This window comes from Hypanus sabinus, chromosome 14 (genome assembly GCF_030144855.1).
Source record: "Hypanus sabinus isolate sHypSab1 chromosome 14, sHypSab1.hap1, whole genome shotgun sequence".
Taxonomy (NCBI): Eukaryota; Metazoa; Chordata; class Chondrichthyes; order Myliobatiformes; family Dasyatidae; genus Hypanus; species Hypanus sabinus.
This window is the reverse complement of record NC_082719.1, coordinates 44678726-44704156: the sequence shown is the minus strand read 5'-3', so window position 1 is coordinate 44704156 and position 25431 is coordinate 44678726. Positions and strand designations below refer to the sequence as shown.

The following is a 25431-nucleotide window of genomic DNA, read 5'->3' as shown; positions in this document are numbered from 1 at the left end:
TATTGACTCATGTTTCTATTCTGCAAACTTCATACAAAGCAAAAGTCTGCCACCCGCATAAAGCTCACTTCATTCAGCTACTCACCTTCACTGCAATTTCATTCTCCCAATCACATTAGTATTTTAATTCAATCTTTTATTCCTTTTGCAGCTTGTCAGGTTTAGCACTGAAACTTTCCTGCACCCTGCATCCCACTGGGGGGACAGCATTCAAATGACCCCTTCCCATTGCTGTCTTCTTCCTGCAATCCTCAGCTTTTCTATCCTTACTGACGCTACCCCCACCTTTCAAGCCCTGCAAAATCAATTCTCGCCAAAATCATTTTGCATTGGTTGAGAACCACTTTTGTTTCTTTGCCCCCCGCCCCCCCCCAAGAAAGGTTAGGGCAGTTACTGGGCTCTATTTAAATGCATATTGTTGTTGATGCTATAACAGTCTTACTCTGGATTTAGTGACCAAGCTGTTAACTAAGTAGACTTACTTCAGCTTTACATGCACATGATGTGCAGCGTCTAACACTTCATGTAAAAATTAACTTGGCAAACAGATATAAAGCCCATCATTCTCTTTTGGAAGAAAGTCTGCCAAGTGCTCAGAAACGCTTGATTTCTGTCGTCTGCCAAGCACCAGCATTGAACTCCCATACCCTAGCGTTTTATTCACATATGCTGCAATCATGACAAATTATAACCCAACTCCTACTACAAATATCCTCTGCATTATTTAACCAGATCCTTATGCTCAGTTTATCTCTAATGCCCACCAAAGTTAATTTGAAGGAAATGTTGCTAAATTAATTCCCCAGGGACCTGACAATCAAATTGAACCTTATCACTAAAAACCACACAGATGCATCTCCTAGTATGGATCAGTTTTTATATCATCCAAAGTCATTTCCCATCTAATTTCCCAGCTCTAATCCAGTAGGGTGCAAAGGAGAGCAACTACCTAATGTAGAATTCAGTGCTTATCTTCTTGGTTTGCACAACCTCGCATTAGTACTAAATCCAACTTACTAATATAGAAATCAGTGGAACAAACTATTAGCTAAAATCAATTAATTTATTCATGTGTATTCTGTAAACAGATGGAATAGCATTACAAAGTAAATGATAAACCAGTAATTCTATTTCCAAAGATCAGAGAAAAAAGATGAAGTATAAAATTATTAAATATTAGTCAACAAAAATGAACAGTTAACCAGTAGTTCAGTATGGATTTCTACTATCGGCGCACTTTACAGAAAGTGCTAAGTATAGTCTTATATAAAATGCTTTTGTAGGTATTTCTTCACAAGTTGTGAGTATCACTGGCAATGCTGACATTTACCGTCCATCTCTTACTGTCCGTGAACTGAGGCAGCTAGATTGATGGGCCTGGATGGCAGACTGTCTCCAATAGGCATTAGTGAACCAGAAGGGTTTTATGATAATCCAGTCATTTCATAACTCCTGATACTGAGACTACTTCCAGATTAAATTCCCTGTGTGCACAGTGGGATTTCATCCGACTGCTGGTTAGCAAGTCATTAATACACTATCTTCGTCCTTAAGATGTCAGGCATGGTGCTCTGTATAGTTCAAATTAAATGCAGTTTATAATTCAAAATGAGATTGCCAGACATCTTTCCATAGCGATTAACTACCACGTCAGTCAAATCTGAAGTTTGTTCCTCTCAGATATATTGTTCATGAGCTTTCCTAATGGATTTAGGAACTCCAGCAGATGTTAATCAGAGCCTTACTACTAAGGATCATAAATGGACAAGATACAAAATAAGCCCAGATACCACGATGAGTGCAGCCAGCTTGAATGTTTTGTTGATGACAGTTTGCAACTGTTGGAAGACTTGGCAATCAAACAATTAAAATTACTGTATCAGACAAGTCGAAGTAGTCAGGCTATCACACAGTTATTGAGGTCTATGATCTTCTTCCTGCTTTGCTTTTTTATATATCTAACAGCAGTCCTCACTCCGCATTCAAACACTTCTTGGACTCCTCTATTAGTAATGGCTGAACACTCTAGGTAATGCTGTGCTCTAATCTCTTTTGCCAGCCTCTTACCATCAACAGTTGTGATGGTGCGAAAAGTCGCCACGTCTCGTTGGTCTATTTGTGTGGCCACCACCAATATTGGGGTCTTTGGTAGAAAGTTTCTGACTTCTGGCACCCATTTATTCCTAACATTCAAGTATGACAGGGGGTTTGCTACAGAATAGCAGATTAACACCACATCGGCTTGCTGGTAAGAAAGAGGTCGGATCCCTTGAAATGAGTCATTTCCTGATGTGTCCCAGAGTCCCAGGCTGATCTGAGTTCCATCCATAAACACATCCACTCCGGTGTTATCATAAACTGTGGGCTTGTAAACATCTGGATAAGTCTCTGAAGTAAACCTCACCAGCAATGCTGTTTTCCCCACCTTTACATCACCCACAAGAACACATTTTATGGAGCTCATTGTGTCTTCAATGCAGGAAGTGTGTTGAACAAGTCCTCACAAATTCTCACAGCAAGGTTCTTCAAGCGTATTCAGCACAGCAGTTAATAAAAGTATTCGTACAGAGTGGTCACACTTTCTTCTACCTGTTGAAGAGAAAAAGAAACATTGAAAAATGTTCCAGAAAATTGTGATATTCAAATGATACTTCACTTTCAATATGCAAATGTTTAGGATAGACATATTTGACTGTTGTTACAAAAAATTAATACTAAAGTCTACAGAAGTAGGAAAGAAGACAATTTTCAAACTAATGAAAAACCAGCGCAAAAGACAGGCCAGTAAAATTTGTAATATGAAAAAAATAAAGATGGCAACTTAATAAATTCAACTACTCGGTTAAAAATCCTATTATGAGAAAGCTTCACTGTACACATCGATTAAAAGCTTCTATGCTGTACATTATCATTAACAGAAATCTAAGTTTACAGAAATTTAAATTTTAACAAAATCACTGGTTACTAAACGCAACTAAATCGTGTTTCTTCAGTTTTTACCTCTGATAAACCACAAGGATCTCCACGACAGGCTCTGGCAATAGAGCTACGTACAGCATGTTCTTCTGTTAATGTATTGAAGCTTTCACACTTTAGCGCTCCTACTCGTTACTTCTATATATACGTGCTCTTCCTTCCTGGTAAACTTGGTAACAGACAGAGCAGAATATTCAGCTCTGACGTACCAGGTTCTGAGGCAATCAACTTACACAGTTCCTTTTATACGCCGGCTGTATTGCTCCATTTTGAAAAGTTTGCTTTTCACAGAAAGACATATCACGATCAGGATCCTCTACAGATTTCTGGAAATTTGGCAATGAGAATTAAATCTTAGGTAGAGTTCCACTGCAGAGGAAAAGGATTCAGAACCAATTCCCCCACCTCCTCCTGGTATGATGAAGAAAGTTGAAATCATTCACCAGAAAAGAATCCCTATTTGACACATCAGGAAGATGATGATACAAGAGGTATCACTCACACATGTACTATGCTTCTCCTCTGATACCCTAACATAAAGATCAACTGTAAGAAGTGACAGTGTCGGCCCTAGAAGTAACTTCCTTCCGAAAAGATCTATAATGTTGAATTGTCTGCTCCTATCAAGACCGTCTGGTTATTTCCGCCGTCCCTAACACGCAGTCTTGGCAACAAACACGGTAACCACTCCTATCTAGGCCAAATGAGAGGCAGATTCAGTACTTTTAATGTGATGCTATCTTTCAATAGTTAACATTGCTTTAAATTTGATTTACTCCGTGTTCTCTTATTAAGATTCTCAAGATTGCTGTTGAGGTTATACTAAAGCGTTGACAATTGAATTCAATGCACTTTCTACACACCTCCCACACCGTGACCGTGTTAATCTTTCAAAAGTAAATTATAAAATGAGAAATGTAAAATCTTACAAATCTACTAAGAATTGATCTCTGGGTAACTGCTTACTTTACTAACAATAACTGTTTCTTCAGAATATTTCTGGGAGGTAAAAAGACATCAGAGGAATTAAGATTTTGTTTCAAATTATGACTAGAATATCTTTGTAGTTTTCTACAAAATGTTTCAGCGTAATTTGTATATACGTTAATGTCTGAGCATTACAAACCGATAAATTCCTTTTATTGTTCCAACAACTAAGTTTTAAAAGGAGTGTAAAATATAGTAATTTCTTTAAAAATTACTAAATATAGTAACAGCAAGAATCGTAATCAAAACGTATCCAATAAAATCTTGGGTTTTTCCAATGGAAAAAGCAATACGGAAATAGCACTAGTAAAATGTATCTTGGCTAAGCGCCAAGTTAGCTGAGCTGCAATACCAGAGGCTCACTCAACATAACTGGAGCTTTCTCTCCAAAGAGTCACCTGCCCACCAATGAGGAACTGGCTTTTCAGAAGAGCAAAGCACCTTCTATTTTAAGGAAGTGCCAGAAAACACTGATTAACTCCAATACAGGCTATAGGAAACAAAGTCATTCTGAATGAAGCACGAGATCTGTTGGGAACTGATGCTCAAAATGAGACATTTGATTTTTCTGCATGAACTACAAGCGATAGGAAAATGTCTGTCAGGGTATGGACAGCAAAACAAATCTCAGAAATCAAAATAAATTTATTATCAAAGTACATAATGCACCATATAAAACATGAGACTCATTTTCTTGTGGGCAATCTCAGTTAATACAAGAAACACAATAGAATCAATGAAGGACCGCATCCAACTGAACAAACAACATGCAAAAGAAACCTAGGCAAATAAATAAAGAAAGAAAGAAAAAGAATTAAACAAGTAAGCAGCAACAACTATCAAGAACATGAGATGAAAAGTCCTTGAAAGTGAGTCGATAGGTTGTGGGAAAAGATCAGAGATGGGGTGAGTGAAGTTACACACACACCGCCCCACCCCCACCGGGAGGAACTCAGCAGGCCAGGCAGCATCAATGGAAAAGAGTACCATCGACGATTTGGGCTGAGACTCTTCAGCAGGATTCTAAAGTTATCTGAGTGAAGTTATTCCCTTTGGGTTCAAGAGCCTGATGGCTGGGGGGGTCATAACTGTTTCCTGAACCTGATGGTGCAGGTTTTGAGGCTCCTGTACTTTCTTCCTAATGGCTGCAATGAGAAGATTGCAATGCCTGGCTGGTGAGGATCCTTGATGAAGGATGTTGCTTTCCTGCAACAGCGCTCCATGTAGATGTGCTCAATGGTTGGGAGGGCTCTACCTGTGATGGGCTGTGCCATATCCACTACTTTTTGTAGGTTTTCCATACAAGGGCATTGGTGTTTCCATACCAGGCTGTGATGCAACCACACTTAATCTCCCTCCTATATGCTGACTAGTCATCACCTTTGATTTGGCCAAAAACAGTGGTGTTGTCTGCAAACTTAAGTATGACATTAGAGCTGTGCTTAGTCTCACAATCATTATTATAAAGCAAGAAAAGTAGGGGGCAAAGAACAGAGCCTTGTAGAGCACCTGTGCTGGTGGAGACATTGTTGCCAATCCAAACTGACTGAGGTCTGCAAGTGAGGAAATCAAAGATCCAGTTGCAGAAGGAGGTATTGAGACCTAGGACTTGAAGCTGATTGATTAGTTTCGAGGAGATGACAGTATTGAATGCAGAGCCGTAGTCAATGAGGAAGTGCTATAAGGATCAGATGAAGAATGCTTTGAGGAAGTGCAAGATCAGACACGAGGACCTGGAGGATGTTGCTGCTGACCGTAACACTTGGCGACAGCTGTGTAGGGATGGGATTCATATTCTGGAGATGGAAAGAACAACCAGAAGACAGCAGAAGAGAGCCGGGAGAAATGCAGCCATGGTTGCCATCACTACCACCACTACCACATATACATGTCCCACCTGCAATAGAGCTTGTGGGTCCAGGATAGGACTGTATAGTCATCAAAGATCTCACTGTTAAAGGACTGGACATCGTCATCGGATTCCGACGGACAACCAAAAAAGTAAATGAAGAGCATCTTGATGTATACATCTTTGCCTCCAGATGTTCCAGTATTGAATGAAGAGTTAATGGCATCTGTTGTTGCCCTGTTGTGGCAGTAGGCAAATTGGAGTGAATCCAAATTACTTCTCAGACAGGAGTTGATATTTCATCACCACTTCATCACAATGGATGTAAATGCTACTGGATGATAGTTATTGAGACAGGTTCTTCTGAGGCACCAGTGTAACTGAAGCACATTTCAGGCAGTTGGATATCTCAGTCTTCCAAAGTGAGAGGTTAAAGATATCGGAGAGCACTCCAGTCGGTTGATCAGCATAGGTTTTCAGAACTCGATCAGGTTTCCCACCTGGGCCGAATGCTTTCCGTGGATTCACCCTCCAGAAGGATGCTCTCATGTCACCCTCAGAGACTGAAATCATAAGGTCATCAGATGCTGTGGAAGTTTGTGAGGGTACCTCCAACATTTTGATGCATAGAAGGCATTGAGCTCATCTAGGAAGGAACCCTTGTTGTCACCAACTCTATGTTGCTTGGTTTTACTATGTCGGAGATTATAGCATTCAAGCCCTGCCTCAGCTGTTGAGCATCCTTCAGTTTGGTCCGGAATTGCCACTTTACATGTGAGATGGCTTTCCGAGGATTGTACTGTACCTGGACCTCTTGTGTACAACTTTGTCGCCAAACTTGAATGTCAATGATCTTTGCCTCAGCAGACTGTGGAACTCATAGTTGATCTGGGGTGTCTGGTTAAGGAATGGTTCTGTGGGGATACACTCCTCTACGTTCATTGTGGCTCAAGATCCTTTAGGGTAAAGACAAACCTGACCAAATAGAACCATAATCCTCAAAAGAAATAATCTCAAGAGGTGCTATACCCATTCCAGCCCTAAAGAAATGCTATAAATTGCGGCAGAAGTTTTACGAGCTGTTTGAATCACAGTGCTCTTTGCACATGCAACTATGGCAGGAATCACTGATATAATAATACGATTTTCCTGCATCCAGAGGATCCACATGGATATCATTGAGGTAAAAGAAAGAGGTTAGTTGAATCTATTATCAGGTTTGTTGAGCCTGGTTAGATTTTCTGTGAACTTGTGGTTTGTGCTGTGCATCAGGAAGTAGTCCAAGAGAGGCATTTGAAAGTCAGTCTAAGCTTCAAAAGAGAAATTATTTCTAATTTTAAGGCCTGAAAATGATATTCTGCATTTTTCAGCCAGTAGATTAGGGAAGAAAGACATTGATCGTGACAGAGAAAACCAGCTAAGCACATTTCTGCACATGCTACTAAGTCAGGCCTGTTATACATAATAAACACACAATGTGCCAAATGGCCACAAACAATGGTGCTATAAAGTTTGCGAACCCTGTAGAATTTTCTCTATTTATGCATAAACATGACCTAAAATGTGCAAGTCTGAAAACTAAATAAAGAGAACCCAATTAAATAAAAAAGCATATATCTGTTCATGTATTTATTGATGTAACCCTTAGGTTCAGCCAGCTGGTGTTCGTCTAAGGGAGGACAGCCTCTGGCCCCACCAAACTGAGAAATCGCATTAGTGTGGATGCAGCATGGTGTCTTGCCCAGTTACAAATCCACACCACAAAATAGCAGACTGTACACCATATGCAATTAAATGACTGAACTTTATAAATCTTAATCTGAGTATAAGGTTAGCGAGGAAAATTTAAAAAGGGCCCATTTTAAAGAAAAAGTCAAATGTGCACGTTGGAGCTTATTAATTCAGCCATTCGTCCACCATCGACCTCCTCCGAGCATCGCTGACCTTTGGGCGCTCGCTCCACGTGCATCTCTCTGCATCTCTCGCCGACAAAGGACCGCGAAATCCCTTCTCCCAGACCCACAGAAAGAACAACATCCCACTCATTGGCTAACATACAAAGGTCCCATTATCTCTAGTCATAACCCAAATATTGTTGCTACAGAGAAACCATTACCTTAGCAGTAGAACATTACAGAGTAGCCATTACATTAGCAGTGAAACTTTACAGTGCATTACATTGAGTAAAATTAATCCAATATTACATGTATTTGTTGAAAAAAGTATGTGAATCTTTGATTTCAGTAACTGGTGTGACCCCCTTGTACAGGAATAACTTCAACCAGATGGTCCCGGTAACTGTTACTACTAGTCCTGCACATGAGCATAGAGAAATTTTAGATCATTCCTCCTTACAAAACTGCTTTAACTCTGGGAGGTTGGTGGGTTTCCTTGCATGAACTGCTTGCTTCAGGTCCTTCCACAACATTTCTATAGGATTAAGGTCAAGACTTTGACTGAGCCATTCCAAAACATGAATTTTCTTCTTTTTAAACCCTTCTGTTGATTTATTCATTTTTAAGATCATTGCCTTGTTGTATTATCCAATTTTATTAAGCTTCAAGTGACGGACCACTACCCTGACATTCTCCTGCAAAGCATCGATACAATTTTGAATTCATTGTTCCCTCAATGATTGCAAGCTGTCTAGCACCTGAAGCAGTAAAGCAGCCTCAAACCACGATGCTCCTTCTACCATGCCTCACAGTTAGGATGAGGTTTGGTGTTGGTGTGCAGTGCCCTTTTCCCACCAAACATAGCAATGTGCATTTCTGCCAAAGAGTTCAACTTTTGTCTCATCTGTCCACAAAATATCGGCGCAGAAGAGTTGTTGATCATCCAGGTGGTCTTTTGAAAACATGAGAATTGCAGTAGTTTTTTTTTGGGAGAGCAGTGGTTTCCTCTGTGGTGTCCTTGCATGAACACCATTCTTGTTCAGTGTTTTTCTTATAGTGGACACGTGAACAGAGACTTTAGCAAGTTCAAGAGATTTCTCCAGGTCTTTTGCTGTTACCCTTGAGCTCTTAAAAATGCTTTTGTAGCCTTTTCCAGCTTCATGCATCTCTGCATCTCTATAATTTTCTTCTAAGGTCCTCTGAAAGTTGTTTTGATCAGGGCATGGTGCACACAAACAGATCTTTCTTGAGAAGAGCAGGCTCTGTCAGTAACCTGGCTTTGTGTGACTTTTTGCTAATAGGGCAGGGCACCTCTACAACCAAAACTCCAATATCATCTCATAGGTTGGAACACCTGACTCCAAACAGCTTTTGTAGAAGGCATTACCCCAGAGGATCACATACTTTTTCCAATAAATACATGTAATATTGGATTTTTTTTCAATAAATAAAAATAAATACAATAATAAAAAGCAATAAATATCGAGGGCATGAGTTGTAGAGTCGTTGAAAGTGAGTCCACAGGTTCAGCGTTGTGATGAGTGAAGTTGAGTGGAATTGCCTCTCTGATTCAAGAGCCTGATGGTTGAGGGATAATAACTGTTGCTGAACCTGGTGGTGTAGGACCGGAGGCTCCTGTACCTAATATAAAAACTGGAACACCCTTCAAATGCTAACTACTTTTTGAAGAAATATAAACTGTGCAGTGCATTGCTTGTCTACGTGACAGCATCACCACATCTTCAATTAATTCACTGAAGTCTGTATGTTATTTTGGTATTATTTGCATTCTCTTTATCTACTTTTAGGACTTATGAGAAGATCTGATCACATTTTAGGTCATACTTATGCAGAAGTAGAGAAAATCTGACAGAGTTCACTAACTCTCTCACACCACTCTACAGTTATCCTCTCAGTTCATAAGGCTGAGCAAAGCCGCATGTCGAATCTGCAGCTGACACTTCCGTTACAATACTGACAGGAAACAGTAATCACCATTAATCCAATTGATGTTCAAAGTAAATTTATTGTCAAAGTACATATCCAGGTGTCCTCCGCTTTGCGAATGTTCGCTTTACGCCATTTCGCTTTTACAAAAGACCTACATTCGTAACCTGTTTTTACATTACAAAGAGGATTTTCGCTTTTACGAGAATTTTTCCCATATAAATTAATGGTTCTTTGGTTTAAGCCATTTCAGCTTAAGAAAGGTTTCATAGGAATGCTCTACCTTTGTAAAGGGGCAGACACCTGTATGTCACCATATACAAGCCTGGGAATCAATCATTTTCTTGTGGGCATACTCAGTAAATCCAAGAACCAGAACAGAATCAATGAAAGACTGCACACAACAAAGATAGACAACAATGTGCAAAAAACAACAAACTGAGCAAAATACAAAAAAGAAAAATACAATAATAAAATGCAATAAATATCAAGGGCATGAGTTGTAGAGTCGTTGAAAGTGAGTCCACAGGTTCAGCGTTGTGGTGAGTGAAGTTGAGTTGAATTGCCCCTCTGATTCAAGAGCCTGATGGTTGAGGGATAATAACTGTTGCTGAACCTGGTGGTGTTGAACCGGAGGCTCCTGTACCTAATATAAAAACTGGAACACCCTTCAAATGCTAACTACTTTTTGAAAAAATAAACTGTGCAGCATTTTGCTGATTCACCTTAAGTGAAGCACTTTACTGAAGTCTGTTAGGTTTTCTTTCAAGATCATAAAGGTGCATTTGTAAAGTTTTTTCTGCAACAGCCAAACAAACTGCTACAACATCAACTGCTACACATGGTCCTTTGTTGTTACGGAACTGTTACCTTCCATATCATAATTTGGCAAAATGTCACTTAAAAGATTGTCTTGTTAGTTTTCAAAAGGGATCTCTTAAGTGCCCTCTACCCATCCCAACCACCACATGAACCAGTAACCGTAGTACTGTAGCGCGCCCAGAAGCTCAGCAGTTTCAACGAAACCGCATGAACAGGTGCGGTATCGGTCATCTCCAGTCCAAAATTCGGGGCCACCAATTGTAGCGCTGTGCTACACGCAGCGCTAAAATAACGACACGGAGTCGGTAAACTGCAATTAAAGATGATTTTATTCAAACTTCACAGCCTTGCTTTAAAGCCTCCCTCATCCCGCCCTCCCCAGGCGTGGATGCTATAAGGGACACGTACTCGCAAACCCCTGCAGGCTTTTTTTCTTTGTTGGTGAAGCAGACCAGGTGCCCTTTTGGGACTGGCCTTTGTGCCGGCGCGCTGGCTATTTGTGAGCCGGTTCGAGTACGCTAGGAAGTGGTATCATTACTATCATTAGTACCACAGTACTATCATTACTGCCGAGAGGAAAAAATCCTGACGGAGTGAACCTCCACTTCTAACATTGGAGTTAATGGGAAATAGGGTTTTGCATTACTGTGTTTGGAGACACAAGTGTCTGCAGTTGCTGCAATCTGCAAGTGGATCTCTCTTGTGTCTCCACGTGTCATCTTTCAACCTTCAGTCTGAATGGATACATACAATTTTAAAGGCATGTTAAATATATTTAAGATATTTTTATGATTTAATTTGTAACAAAATAGTGATCATTTAGATTTACAACTTGTAATTAAACTAAACTTGGTGGAATATAACATGGAAAATTCTCAGGGAAAAAAGAACAAAATTAACGTAGCACACAAGACAAAATGGTACATTATCTGCCAATCCTTAAGAAATGCCAGTTGAGAAAAACAAAATAGACAAAATCTGTTGTTTATTTCAAGGGCGCTGGGTTTGAGTCGCTATTCTCGGAAAGACTGCCGGGTTGAAAAGGTTGGTCTCCTCGATGCTCTCGGAGATATTATCGAAATTCTGTGATTTATGGATTGGACTGTAGTTCAAAATGGCCTCTTTCAGTTCTATGTTTTTTTTTGTGTTCTTGCCCATTCTTTCTTGTTGCTGATTGACAGGCAGCAGTTTGGGATTTGATTTTCTTGTTCCTGTTTCTCCGTGTGGGTGATATATTAGCTTTTTTGTGTAAGGAAGGGGTTTGGGGTTTGATGTTCTTGTTGCTGTTTCTCAGTCTGCGAAATATTAGATTTTTTTCTGTGAGGGAGGAGTTGGGGGTTGCGAATTTTTGTTTCTTTTTCATTTCGTGGGGGGGTGATGTCTTTTCTTTCAACTACTATGGTGTTTCTGTATTTTATGGCTATCTGAAGAAGGCAAGTCTCAGTTGTATTCTGCGTACATCGATAATAAAATGAACCTTTGAACCAAGGTACAACCAGTATATGGTATGGAAAGTTTTGAATTTCACTTGAACCAATGATGACTTTTGGACAGCAGTGTTGTATGGTCACAAAAATATATGGTCAGCCAGTAGAGGGTTACTGTAGTCAAGCATTGAGAGTATCAGGAACAAAACTGAATCAGAACTGGAGGTGGGCAATGCAGGGATTAGAAGTCGTGAAGTTGACATGTAGTGGGTAGCTACAATTATGAATGGCACTTATGGACTTTACTTTTGATAGAATATGATATGGCATCATCAGCAGTTTTAATGAATAAGTGCAGCATGCTGGATAGTATAGAGAAAACACCAAGATTTGATCTTTGTTCATGGTTGAATTATTTTATATCTTTCACAATAATATATATTTGGGCTCAGTGCTTCTGAGCTGCAGCAAGAAATAGGAAATATGAGCAGCAGTAGGCCATCTGGCCCGTCTCTCAACAAGATCATGGCCTCACTGGGGAGCCTGTGCAGAAGGAAAGGTGCTAGAGGTAGGGTATCCCAATTAGAGATGTTGTGGCAAACTGCTTATGTAATAGAGGAGTAGGAATTACACTACTATGTCAAAACCTGCAATATACATGTTAAGAGCAAACACGAGGAAATCTGCAGATGCTGGAAATTCAAACAACACACATAAAATGCTGGTGGAACACAGCAGGCCAGGCAGCATCTATAAGGAGAAGCACTGTCGACTTTTCGGGCCGAGACCCTTCGTCAGGACTAACTGAAAGGCAACATACTAAGAGATTTGAAAGTAGTGGGGGGGAGGGGGAAATGCGAAATGATAGGAGAAGACCAGAGGGGGTGGGATGAAGCTAAGAGCTGGAAAGGTGATTGGTGAAAGTGATACAGAGCTGGAGAAGGGAAAGGATCATGGGACGGGAGGCCTCAGGAGAAAGAAAGGGGGAGGGGGGAAAGCACCAGAGGGAGATGGAGAACAGGCAGAGTGATGGGCAGAGAGAGAGAAAGAAAAAACAAACAACTAAACATGTCAGGGATGGGGTAAGAAGGGAAGGAGGGGCATTAACGGAATTAATATACATGTTACTGAGCTAATTATTGGTATGCTACATTTTGTAGTATTGATTGTATCGAGTGTAGAGACGGTCAATTCAGATTCAGTTTATTGTCATTTAGAAACCACAAATGCAATGCAGTTAAAAAATGAGACAACGTTCCTCCAGAATGATATCACAAAAGCATATGACAAAACAGACTACACCAGAAAATCCACATAACGTTTGGCAATCCCCAATCCAGAGTCCGGAGAGGCTGCTGCGTATTAATATCGCGCTACCGTCTAGCATGTTCCCCGGAAAGGAGCTCCAAATCCACCAGACAAAAACAAGACTAAAAACTAAAGCTACAAGACCCGCACAAAACCACATAGTTACAACATATAGTTACAACAGTGCAAACAATAGCATAATTGATATAAAAAAAACAGACTATGGGCACAGTAAAAATAGTTCAAGATGTTAAAGGAATGTAAGTTCAAAAGAAATCACCACAGTTTCCACAAGTCCCCAGGGTCCCGACAGACTCGCCATCCCACGCCGGCGGCAGAAGGGAATACCCCCGCTATGATTGCACCGCCATCTTGGATCACAATGATGCTTACATTGAAGACAATGGTTTTGCAAATTTGTCAAAGGTGTCTTCCTATCATTGAATCCCTTCTATCCTGTTCAGACAATGCTTTCCGCATTTGCACATCTTGATGAGAAGGCAAAAAAATGTTAGATGAGAGAATCTCCTGTCGGTCTTCCTCCTTTTTTATAGCCCTCTTGCTTCTGTTATTCTTCAGTCTCCATTTCATGGCCATTGATTTCCAAGTCATTTTGTTGCTCACCTTCTGGCACCAGAGTGCAGTCTGTTTTACACAAGGTAGGCCAGTACACAGTGCAGAGCGATGAAGTCTCCACAGTTGGGCCGAGTGCCTCGAAACTAATGCAACAACGGAATCTCATCTTGGGACAATCATTGGTATTTTCAATTACTACACTGGAACTTTAAGGGATCTCATTAAATCTACTTTCAGCTGCTGTGCTTGGGATGGGGGTGCATTGGTGTGAATGCATTCAGGAATATATAAGGTAGCATATACCTTCTGTTCATAGCACATATGTTCTGATGCTGTTCATAGACTTCAGTTCAGCATTCAACACAATCATCCCTCAGAAACTGATTGGAAAGCTGAGCCTACTGGGCCGGAACACCTCCCTCTGCAACTGGATCCTAGACTTCCTGACTGGGAGACCTCAGTCAGTCCGGATCGGGAGCAGCATCTCCAACACTATCACACTGAGAACAGGGGCCCCCCAGGGTTGCGTGCTCAGTCCACTGCTGTTCACTCTGCTGACCCACGACTGTGCTGCAACACCCAGCTCGAACCACATCATCAAGTTCATCGATGACACGACCGTGTTAGGTCTCAGCAGCAAGAACAACGAGTCAGCTTACAGAGAGGAGGTGCAGCAGCTAACAGACTGGTGCAGAGCCAACAACCTGTCTCTGAATGTGAACAAAAGAGATGGTTGTTGACTTCAGGAGGGCATGGAGTGACCACTCCCCGCTGAACATCGACGGCTCCTCAGTAGAGATCGTTGAGAGCACCAAATTTCTTGGTGTTCACCAGGCGGAGAATCTCACCTGGTCCCTCAACACCAGCTCCATAGCAAAGAAAGCCCAGCAGTGTCTCTACTTTTTGCGAAGGCTGAGGAAAGTCCATCTCCCACCCCCCATCCTCATCACATTCTACAGGGATTGTATTAAGAGCATCCTGAGCAACTGCATCACTGCCTGGTTTGGAAATTGCACCATCTCGGATCGCAAGACCCTGCAGCAGATAGTGAGGTCAGCTGAGAAGATCATCAGGGTCTCTCTTCCCGCCAGTACAGACATTTACACCACACTCTGCATCCGCAAAGCAGACAGCATTATGAAGGACCCCACACACCCCTCATACAAACTCTTCTCCTTCCTGCCGTCTGGGAAAAGGCACTGAAGCATTCAGGCTCTCACGACCAGACTATGTAACAGTTTCTTCCCCCAAGCTATCAAACTCCTCAATACCCAGAGCCTGGACTGACACCTTACTGCCCTATTGTCTTGTTTATTATTTAATGTAATGCCTGCACTGTTTTGTGCACTTTATGCAGTCCTTGGTAGGTGGGTAGTCTAGTGTAGTTTTTTTTCTGTGTTGTTTTTACGTAGTTCGGTGTAGTTTTTGTACTGTTTCATGTAGCACCATGGTCCTGAAAAAATTGTCTTATTTTCACTATGTACTGTACCAGCAGTTATGGTCAAAATGACAATAAAAAGTGACTTGACTTGAGCCTTTCCAGCAAATCCATTCCTCTGATCAGTAAAAAATACATCCAGAATAAATGTAGTATATTAATGTGTTTTTTTTTGTTTTGTTTTTTTTAAACACATAAATAATAAAGCAAAATAACAGAAAGTACAAGTCCATTAAACACCAAAAGGAGATCTCCATGTAGACTAGGTGAAGCACTAAATAAGTCATACCGCCAACAAAATGTAAACTGAGAGGTAGAACGTGATAGCTGAACTTCTGATCTAGCCAAAAGAATATTAATATGGAAGAAACGGAAAGGCTCTCAGTACTTAAACTCAATAAATCACCTCACCAAAGATATGATCCAGGCTTGTTTGATAAAACCACTTGGTAAGGGGATTGCAGAAGCTCTGGACATATTGGGACAATATGATTCAGGAGTAGTGCCTAACAGCTGGAATATTGCAGATGTTCTTGTTTTGTTTAGAAAGAATGTTTAGGTAAACAAGCTAATATCACTTGGCGGTTCTAGAAAAAAAATTGGGGACAGAATCGGCAATCATTTGAACTTGTCCTGGATTAAATAAAGAAAGGCAATATGCATTTGATTTTTTTTTTGAAGAAGCAGCCAAGAGAAACGACATAGAAAATGCGGCCGATACAGTAAATATGATCTTTCAAAGGTGTTTGATAAAATGCCATGCAGAAGGTTTCATAATTCAGATTTAAGCTCATGGGGGAGAAAAAGATGTGGCTGTTGTTGCATGGATAGAAAATTAGTTAAGTAACAGGAAGCAAGAGTGGTGGTGTTAGTAGTAAAATGCTGTTTTTTCAGACCAAAGGGAAGTGATCTGTGGAGTCTTCCCGTGGTCAGTTCAAGGCTTTTCTTCGTACATCTTCATGATTTGGACTTGGGTGTACAGAACATAATTTCTAAGACACAGAACTTAAAGGTAGAAAGAACGTTCAGAAGGCTAGCAGGATCAGCAGGAGATGAAATGTAATGCTGGCAATTTTACATTTCTAACTAGGAGAGTAAGAGGCAATATAAAGGAAGAGCACAGTTCTAAAGGGATACGAAGTTCAAAGTGCCATGCAACCGGATGGCAAGAACAGAGGAGTACACATCGATGTTTCTTGTAAGCGGCATGGCAGGTTGAAAACAGTTTAAAGCATGATGGGATCCTGGATTTTATAAACACAAACAGACTGCAAGGGTTATGAAAAATCTTTTTGGCCGTGGTTAATGTTCTGGGCACCATACATTAGTTTCAAGAGGATGCTGAAAAGAATTACATAAATGATCGCTGCTATTGATGAAGCTAGGTTTTTCTCCATGTAGATATTTAAAAATCACTGACAGTATAGATAAAGAGAGAAGCCACTCCCCCTGACAGAACCAGAGAAGAAATGAAGGTAACAGGCAAAGGAAAAGGAAAGTAGACAAATATTTTGTCTTTACACAGCAAGAGGTTTGTCTGCTCTTCTGTTAGAGAGGTCTGCTCTTCACCTGTAGAAAATCAGGTGGGGGTAGATAGAGCTGCCGAGCCCAAAAGGGAGCTGGATGAATATCTGAAAACAAAGAACTTGCAGAGCTACGGGAAAAGGGTCGGAGTCTCAAACAACCTGGACTGCTCTTACACACAGTCAAATTGCCACCCCTGTCCAGTAATCATTCTGTGATCTGTGCTTTAAAATAAACAATGGAATAGCACTTTCATTCAAACTGATATCTGGGGTTCACCTCTAGAAAGAGTGGTAGAGGCAGAGTTCCTCAGTACCACTTCCCCGAGGGAACTCAGGGAAGTAAAAGAATAGTATTTTGAAGGGAGTCCACATTACCGAAGACATGGTGCTGGAGTAGTTAAAATGCGTAAAAGCAGAGAAATCCATGGAGCCCTATCAGGAACATTCTAGGAAGTCGTGAGAAACAAAGGAAAAAATTGTGGGTCCCCTGGTAGAGATATTTGTGTCACTGATAGCCACAAGCAAGCTGCTAGATGACCAGAGAGTGGCTAATGTTGCACCTTTATCTAAAAAAAGGCTGCGAGGAAAACCTGTTAAATACAAACTGGTGAACCTAATTGTCTGCGATAGTTAAGTCACTGATTCTGAAGTGACGAAGGGGCTCTGGGAGACAAAATTAAATGGTTTTAGAAGGCAAGGACTGATTAGAGATAGTCAGGATGGCTTTGCACATGGGAAATTGTACCTTACAAACTTGGTTGAGTGTTTTTTAAAGTAGCATTCAAAACGACAGAGGAGGGAGGTGCAGTGGACATTATCTATATGGACTTTTGGAAGGGCTTTGACAAGGTTAGTCTGGAAATTAGAACACATGGGATCTAGGGCAAGCTAGCCAACTGGATTCAAAATTGGTTGAGTGGTAGGAAACAGTGGTGGTGGGTTACATTTCCAATTTGAGGCCTGAGATCAGCAGTATTCCATAAGGATATGTGCTGAATCCTCTGTTTTTACAGTCATTTGTATGAACAATCTGGATGAGAAAGTCGGTGGTGTGATTAGTCAGCTAGCAGATTACACTAAAATTGGTGGTACAGTGGACAGTGAGGAAGGTTTTCTAATATTACAGAGGGTTCTTTATCAACTGAGCCAGTGGGCCAAGGAATTGCAGGCAGAGTTTAATCCAGATAAAGACAAGGGTATTTTGGTTAGACAAAGCAGGGCAGGACTTGCACAGTAAATATTAAGACCCTGGATCGAGCGATGTCCATTTTGTGGAACATCCCGCGATCGAGCGACGTCCATTTTGCTGATCATCTCGCAATCGATTAACATCCATTTTGTGGAACATCTTGCATTCGAGCGACGTCCATTTTGTGGAACATCTCATGATCGAGCTTCATCCATTTTATCTGGCGTGGGAGTTTTCAGCCATCATCTTGGGACCAATGCACATTCCACCTCAGGCCTGTGACAAACAGGCTCCAGTCCAGGGTTTCCCAATCATTTTTATGCCATGAACTCCAGGATGGGAACCCCTGCTCTAGATGAACTGAGCAACATAATCAACAGGCATGTAACAGCGTACCCTGATGCATTCCCCATTATTTTGGGGGATTTAAACCATGCCAGCTTGAAAAAGTCTCTAAATAATTATTATCAACATATCCCTTGTGGAACCAGAGGAACCAAAGCAGTGGACCACTGTGATACTACCACCATGAGTGTTTACCATGCCATCCCACGCCCACACTCTGGAAAGTCTGATCATCTGGCTGTACTTCTACTCTGACTATAGGCAGAGACTGAAGACCCCAGCAGCAGTAGAGAGAACCAAGAAGGTATGAACAAGTGAGGCAGAGGAGCACCTACAGGACTACTCAGAGTCAGTGGACTGGACTGTACTCAGGGATTCAACTTTGAGCCCGAATGAATACACCACAGTTGTCACTGACTTAATTAAAACCTGTGTGGATGAGTGTGTGCCTACAAGGACATATCATACATACCTGAACCAAAAGCCGCAGATGAACCAAGGGATTAGTAGTCTGCTGAAGGACAGGTCGGTGGCGTTCAAGTGTGGCGATCCAGGACTTTCCAAGAAGGCCAGATACGACTTAAGGAGAGATATCTCAAGAGCAAATTCCTACTGAGGTTAAAGGCAGAATTGGATGCACGTCAACTCTGGCAGAGTTTGTAGGCCAATACTTCCTACAAAGTGAAATCTAACATCATGAATCACAGTGATACTTCACTCCCAGATGAGAGCACCTATTATGCACACTTCAAAAGGGAGAATAAACTAGAGCTATGAGGATCCTTGCAGCATCCAGTGACCCTGTGATCTCTGCTTCGGAGGCCAGCGGCAGACTGCAATTCGCCTATTGCCACATTGGGTCTACAGCACATGCAATCTTGTTGGCTCTTCATACAGTCTTGGATCACCTGGACAATATTAACACTTACGTCAGCTTGCTATTTATTGACTACAGCTCAGCGTTTAACAGCATCATTCCTACAGTTCTGATCAAAAAGCTCCAAAACCTGGGCCGCCCTCTGCAACTGGATCCTTGATTTCCTCATCAGAAGACCACAGTCTGTGCAAATTAGAAATAACATCTCCACCTCGCTGAGCTCTACTCTCTCTACACCCGTGACTGTGTGGCTCGGCACAGCTCAAATGCCATCTATAAATTTGCTGATGATACAATTATTGTTGGCAGAATCTCAGATGGTGACAAGGAGGTGTACAGGAATGAGGAAGATCAGCTGGTTGAGTGGTGCTGCAGCAACAACCTTTCACTCAACGTCAATAAGACCAAAGAATTGATTGTGGACTTCTGAAAGAGTAAGACGAGGGAACACACACCCATCCTCAGGAAGTACCAGAAATGGAAAGGGTGAGCAATTTCAAGTTCCTGCATGTCAATGTCTCTGCGGATCTATCCGAGGCTCAACATGCAGTTACAAAGAAGGCACAACATCAGCTATATTTCATTAGGAGTTTGAGGAGGCTTGGTATGTCACCAAAGACTCTCGCAAATTTCTACAGATATACAGTGGAGAGCATTCTAACTGATTGCATCACTGTCTGGTGTGGGGAGGGGGTGAGGGCACTGCACAGGACAGAAATAAACTGCAGAAAGTTGTAAACTCTATCAGCTCCATCATGGGCACAAGTCTCCCCAGCACCCAGGGCATCTTCAAGGAGCAATGCCTCAAAAAGGTGGCATCCATTATTAAGGATCTCCATCACCCAGGATATGCCCCCTTCTCATTGCTACCATCAGGGAGGAGGTACAGGAGCCTGAAGGCACACACTCAATGATTCAGAAATAGCTTCTTCCCTTCTGATATCAAATTTCTGAATGGACATTGAACCCATGAATACCACCCACTACTGTTTCTTTTCCTCTTTTTGCACTACTTATTTGACTTTTTTAATGCATGTCTACTTAATTTACAGTTGTTATTACGCATTGCAAGGTATGCTGCCGCTAAACAGTGACTCCTTTGCTTGCATCTTTGGAAACAACTCTATTTCTATCTTTGATACCTCTTTTTTTGCCTTTCCAAGGTTCTTTTGAAGACCCTGACCTGGAGTTGCACTCTTCAGTTCTTTGCGGAAATGGGACCCACTATCAGGGCCTCACGACCAGCCACCTTTTGATATCCCAAGAACGCGGCCCGGAATATTAGCGCACTTTCAGAGTGCCCGTTTTTCATGGCTCTAGAGACGAGCTGATTCAAGGCCGGTACCCCTGACTGAGGCGTCACGGGAGAACGCGGAATATCGGGAGCAGTGGGTTAACTGCCGTGGACAGTGCATCCAGAGACCTGAGCCCTGGTGCTGACTCTCTGGGCGCAGAGCTCGGAAAAAGCGACGCAACAGACTTTTAACATGATAAATCAGTGAGGTGTTTGTTATGCTCCCCCTTTTGCTGTGCAACTGGGACATTTTTTTCCCCTTATTAGGAAGGGAGAGCGTCTATGGTATTTCAAATGACTGGTTGAACAGTCTTTCGAGTACTGCAAGTCTGTGTCTTTATTGAAGCTTTGCTGCACGCTTGAGTGCTCAATGCTTTTTTGCTGGTGGAGGGGTGGTATTGTTGCCTTACTGCTGCTTGTGCGTGGGAGGGGGAGCTGGGGGTGGCTTTGGGGTTCTAACGTTTGTCATTTACTCATTTATTTATTGTGTTTTATTTTATTTATTATTTTCTCTCTCTGCTAGATTATGTATTGCATTGAACTGCTGCTGCAAGTTAACAAATTTCACATCACATGCCGGTGATAATAAACCTGATTCTGGTTCTTTAGGGCACCGTTCTGATTTCATGGATGTTTGTGAAGAAAAAGAATTTCAGGACATATGTTGTGTACCTTTCTCTGACATTAAATATACCTACTGAACCTACTGAATTTCACGACATATGCCAGTGATATTGCACCCAACTCAGAAATCCCTTTTTGTCCAAAAGGGTTCTTCTCAAGGGTAACAGATATTTCACTGGATGATATAAAAAAGACCTTAAATTAACATTCCACAGCAAATTGTAAGCATACCCAAAATGTCGACTGTTTACTCTTTTCCATAGATGCTGCCTGACCTGCTGAGTTCCTCCAGCATTTTGTGTGTGTTGCTCTAGATTTCCAGCATCTGCATTTTCTCATGTTTATGATTTACTCAGGTACTGTGCTTTGAGTCCCTGATGAAATGTTTTTAGATACAACTGTAAAATTGCCTTATGTTGCAGCTATGCAGAACTACTTGCCCAAGACTAACAGATCGAATATAATCAGACTTAAAGCTATTCCTTGTGTAAGGAAATAAAGCCACCTATTACTGCTTAATAATTTATATAGGACAATAAAAGTTTCTTAAAACAATTTCAGGTTAAAAAGTGCCCAGGATGTCCCACAGGATCGTTTGTAAGCAGTATGATGTGTCCACTTTATTTTCCATTCCAAATTCCAAAATTCAATGCAGAATTTATCTGGGTTGTATCCTCACTCTACACTCCATCATAAACACAAGAGATTCTGCAGGTGCTGGAAATTCAGAGTAATACATACAAAAAGCTGGAGGAACTCAGCAGTTCAGGGAACACCTATGGAAAGGAGTAACCAGTTGATGTTGCAGGCCGAGACCTTTCATCAGTTCGCAGTAAATTTATTATCGAAGTACATATATGTCACTAAATACAACCCTGAGGTTAATTTTGCTGTAGGCACATTCAATAAATACAATAACCATCATAGAAGCAATGAAAGACCACTCCAATGGGGTGGACAACCTGTGTGCAAAAGACACAAACAGTTTAAATACAAAAAGAATGAAGAAAAGAATAATAATAAAGCAGCAATAAATATTGAGAACGAGATGACAAGTCCTTGAAAGTGTCCATAGGTTGTGGGAACAGCTCCGTTATCAGACAAGTGAAGTTATCCCCACTGCTTGAGGGTTAATAACTGTTCCTGAACCTGGTGTTGAGAGTCCTGAGGCTCCTGTACCTTCTTTTTGGTGGCAGTAGCAAAAAGGGAGCATAACCTGGGCAACAGGGATCCCTTAAGCTGAATGCTGCTTTCCTGTGATGGGCAGAGCATTACCTGTGGTGGGCTGAGCCATATCCACTACTTTTTGCAGGATTTTCTGTTCAAGGCATTGATGTGCTAGGACAGATCCTCTGATATAACACCATTACAGTTACTTACCCTCTCCAACTCTGATGTTCCGATGAGGACTGGTTCATGGACCTGTGGTTTCCTCCTCAAATCAATACTCAGTACTTGGTTTGAGTAAGAATGTTGTTGTGACACCACTCCACTAGATTTTCAGTCTCCTTCCTATATGCTAATTCATCACCACCTTTGACTCAGCCAATGACAGAGGTGTCATCAGCAAACTGGAATATGGCATTGGAGCTGTGCTTAGCCTCACAGTCACAAGCACGAAGTGAGTAGAATGGAGAATAAGCACACAGCCTTGTGGTGTCCTTGTGCTGAAAAGATTGTGGAGGAGATGTTGTTGCCAATTCTAACTGGCTAGCGTCTGCAAGAGATAAAATCGAGGATCCAATTGTACAAGAAGATATTCAGACCAAGGTCTTGAAGCCTATTGATTAGTTTTGAGGGGTTGATAGTATTGAATGCTGAGCTCTAGTTGATAAAGAGCATCCTGGTTTATACATCTTCACTGTCCAAATGTTTCAGGTTTGAGTGAAAAGCTAATGAAATAGCATCTGCTGTGGACCTGTTGTGTTGGTAGGCAAATTAGAGTGGATCCAGTTTGCTTCTCAGGCAGGAATTGATATGTTTCATCACCAACCTCTCAAAGTACTTCATTACCATAGATGTAAGTGCTACTGATAGTCATTGAGACAAACTACCAGGTCGATCTTAGGCACTGGTATAATTGAAGCCTGTCTAAAGCAGGTGAGTACCTCAGACTGCCAAAGCTGAAGGGTAAAGATCTCAGTGAACACTGCTGCACAGGTCTTTAGTACTTGACCAAGTACCCCATCTGGGCTGGAGGCTTTCTGTGGGCTCACTGTTCTGAAGGATGCCTTCACATGGGCTTCAGAGACTGAAATCACAGTATCTGTGATTTCCAATATCCAACCATTTTCACTCCAATCTCCATTCCCATTCCAACATGCCCGTCCATGGTCTCCTCTACTGCCACGATGCCACCACTATCAGATGGGAGACTGGAGGAGCAACACCTCATATTTCAACTGGATAGCCTCCAACCAGATAGCATGAACATCAATTTCTCTAATTTCTGGTAATCTTTCTCCTTCCCCCTTCTCTCATCTTCTGTTCATCACTATGGCTCCCCTCTTACCTCCTACCTCTTCTCTTCACCTCACTGCCCAACACATCCACCTGGTGCCCTCCTCCTCGCTTTTCTCCCATGGTCCACTCCCCACTTGGACTCCTTCCTCAGCCTTTTACCTTCTCCACCTACCACCGCTTCCCAGCTTGTCACATCATCAACCCTCCCCCACCCATCTTCACCTCACCTGGCTTCACCCATCACCAAGCTTGACCTCCTCTCCCTCCCCCCCCACACCACTTTCTTATTCTGGCTTCCTCCCCACTCCTAATAAAGGGTCTCAGCCCCAAATGTCAACAGTTAATTCCTTTCCGTAGATGCTGCCTGACCTGCTGAGTTCCTCCAAAGTTTCAAATGTGTGACTTTACACTCCAACACTGGATGTGGTACTATACAAACATACTGATGCTATGAGATATCTATTTTAATTGATTCACCATGAGCTTGTTCTCAAATTTTATGTCCGGCTTACATGCTTCAGAAACAGTTACTTGAAATGCCACGTATTTCTGAATTTGAAGACAAGAAAAGTAGTTTTTTTGTCATGCAGATATTTTAAGAAAGCTTTGTTTAAAGAAAGGCAATGTTTATGAAGCTAATCTGAATCCTAATGTGCTTTTGAGTATATTTTGTTCATTGTAAAAACTGTCTTTGTGGGAATTATCTTACTAAATTTTGCTAATCCTTCACTCTGTAATAGTCTTATATTACTTTATTGTTAATGACTTGAGTTATTTAAATTACTTTAGTGAACATTGAAAGTAACAAGGTTATTTGTAATCACGGACGACCCGTGTAGCTGCCAGCAGGCCAAAAGCTGACTTTCACTGAATGAGTAATATCACAGTATCACTCTACCAATGTACTTTAATTGAAAAATCAAAAATCTGAAGATGCTATAAATCTGAAATACAAACAGGATCCTGTTGTTGTTGGCAGTATCTATTTCAGAGTAACATTACTGGTCTGATACAGTTGCTTTCCAATGAATGGCCCTGGACTTATAAAGTTAATGGTTTCTCTTTCCTCATAAGCTGTCTGAACATTTCCAGCACTGTCCATCTAAAAGTATTTTTTTCATTTATTTACCAATATTCTATAAATAGATTGTTTAATTACTTTAAAATCTGGCAAGAGGGGAAGGTTTGACAAAATGGAAAATGAGTGAATTTCCAACCCTTCACAGGAGGTGTCTTTACCTCTTGGAAATTCAGTGAGCTAGTGAATTGATGGACATTGCACAACATGATCCTTGTAGAAATATGTCCAGTCATCAGAATTAGACTGCTGGTTTTAATTCTGATCTTATCCCTGTAGAAACATGTCCGGGCATGATGCAGCATATGATTATGCAATGAATTCTGAAAACCGTAATAAAATCATAATTGAAACCTACAGTTGTGAAATTGGAGTGAATGAATTTAAAGCGACACTTCAAATTACAGTTAAAATAAAGCAAACATGCACACTGTTGGCTATCACCAAATTCTGAGAGGGGAAGAAAATTCAAATTCACAGTATTCTTATTTGTTTCTGAGCATTCAGTCACAGCAACATTTGAAGCAGTTATGCACCTATTGAAAGGAGGGTTCCAATTAAGGAATGAGAAAAAAATGTTGGATTTCTTCCCACTCAAATAATAAATCAATATGAATGTACCATGTATAAACATTGAAATATTTTTTCACATTTCTAAAATACAGGCATTACAGTTGTAGCTTTTTGGAGTAATGATCTAAATTGGCAGTGCCATTATTTTTTAATTATCACAATGTTCTACACTCTCTGAAATCATGCTTTAACCTGATGAAATAGTATGGGAAAATTCTTCTAGGACATGCAATACAG

General features: G+C 41.2%; 1 protein-coding gene across 4 annotated transcripts in view; it reads right to left on the bottom strand.

The window, feature by feature from the left end:
• Window positions 1-1044: 1044 nt before the first annotated feature.
• rhoh (ras homolog family member H) overlaps window positions 1045-25431 on the bottom strand; it is a 48995-nt gene continuing 24608 nt past the window's right edge. For 3 of the 4 annotated variants that reach the window (XM_059988532.1, XM_059988530.1, XM_059988533.1), the window contains exon 2: window positions 1045-2589. In XM_059988532.1, coding sequence (XP_059844515.1) covers window positions 1898-2464 — 567 coding nt within the window. In that variant the 5' untranslated portion in view covers window positions 2465-2589 and the 3' untranslated portion in view covers window positions 1045-1897. Of the gene's footprint in view, window positions 2590-3000; window positions 3086-25431 lie in introns of those variants that run through there. The other variant, XM_059988531.1, reaches the window with a different exon arrangement.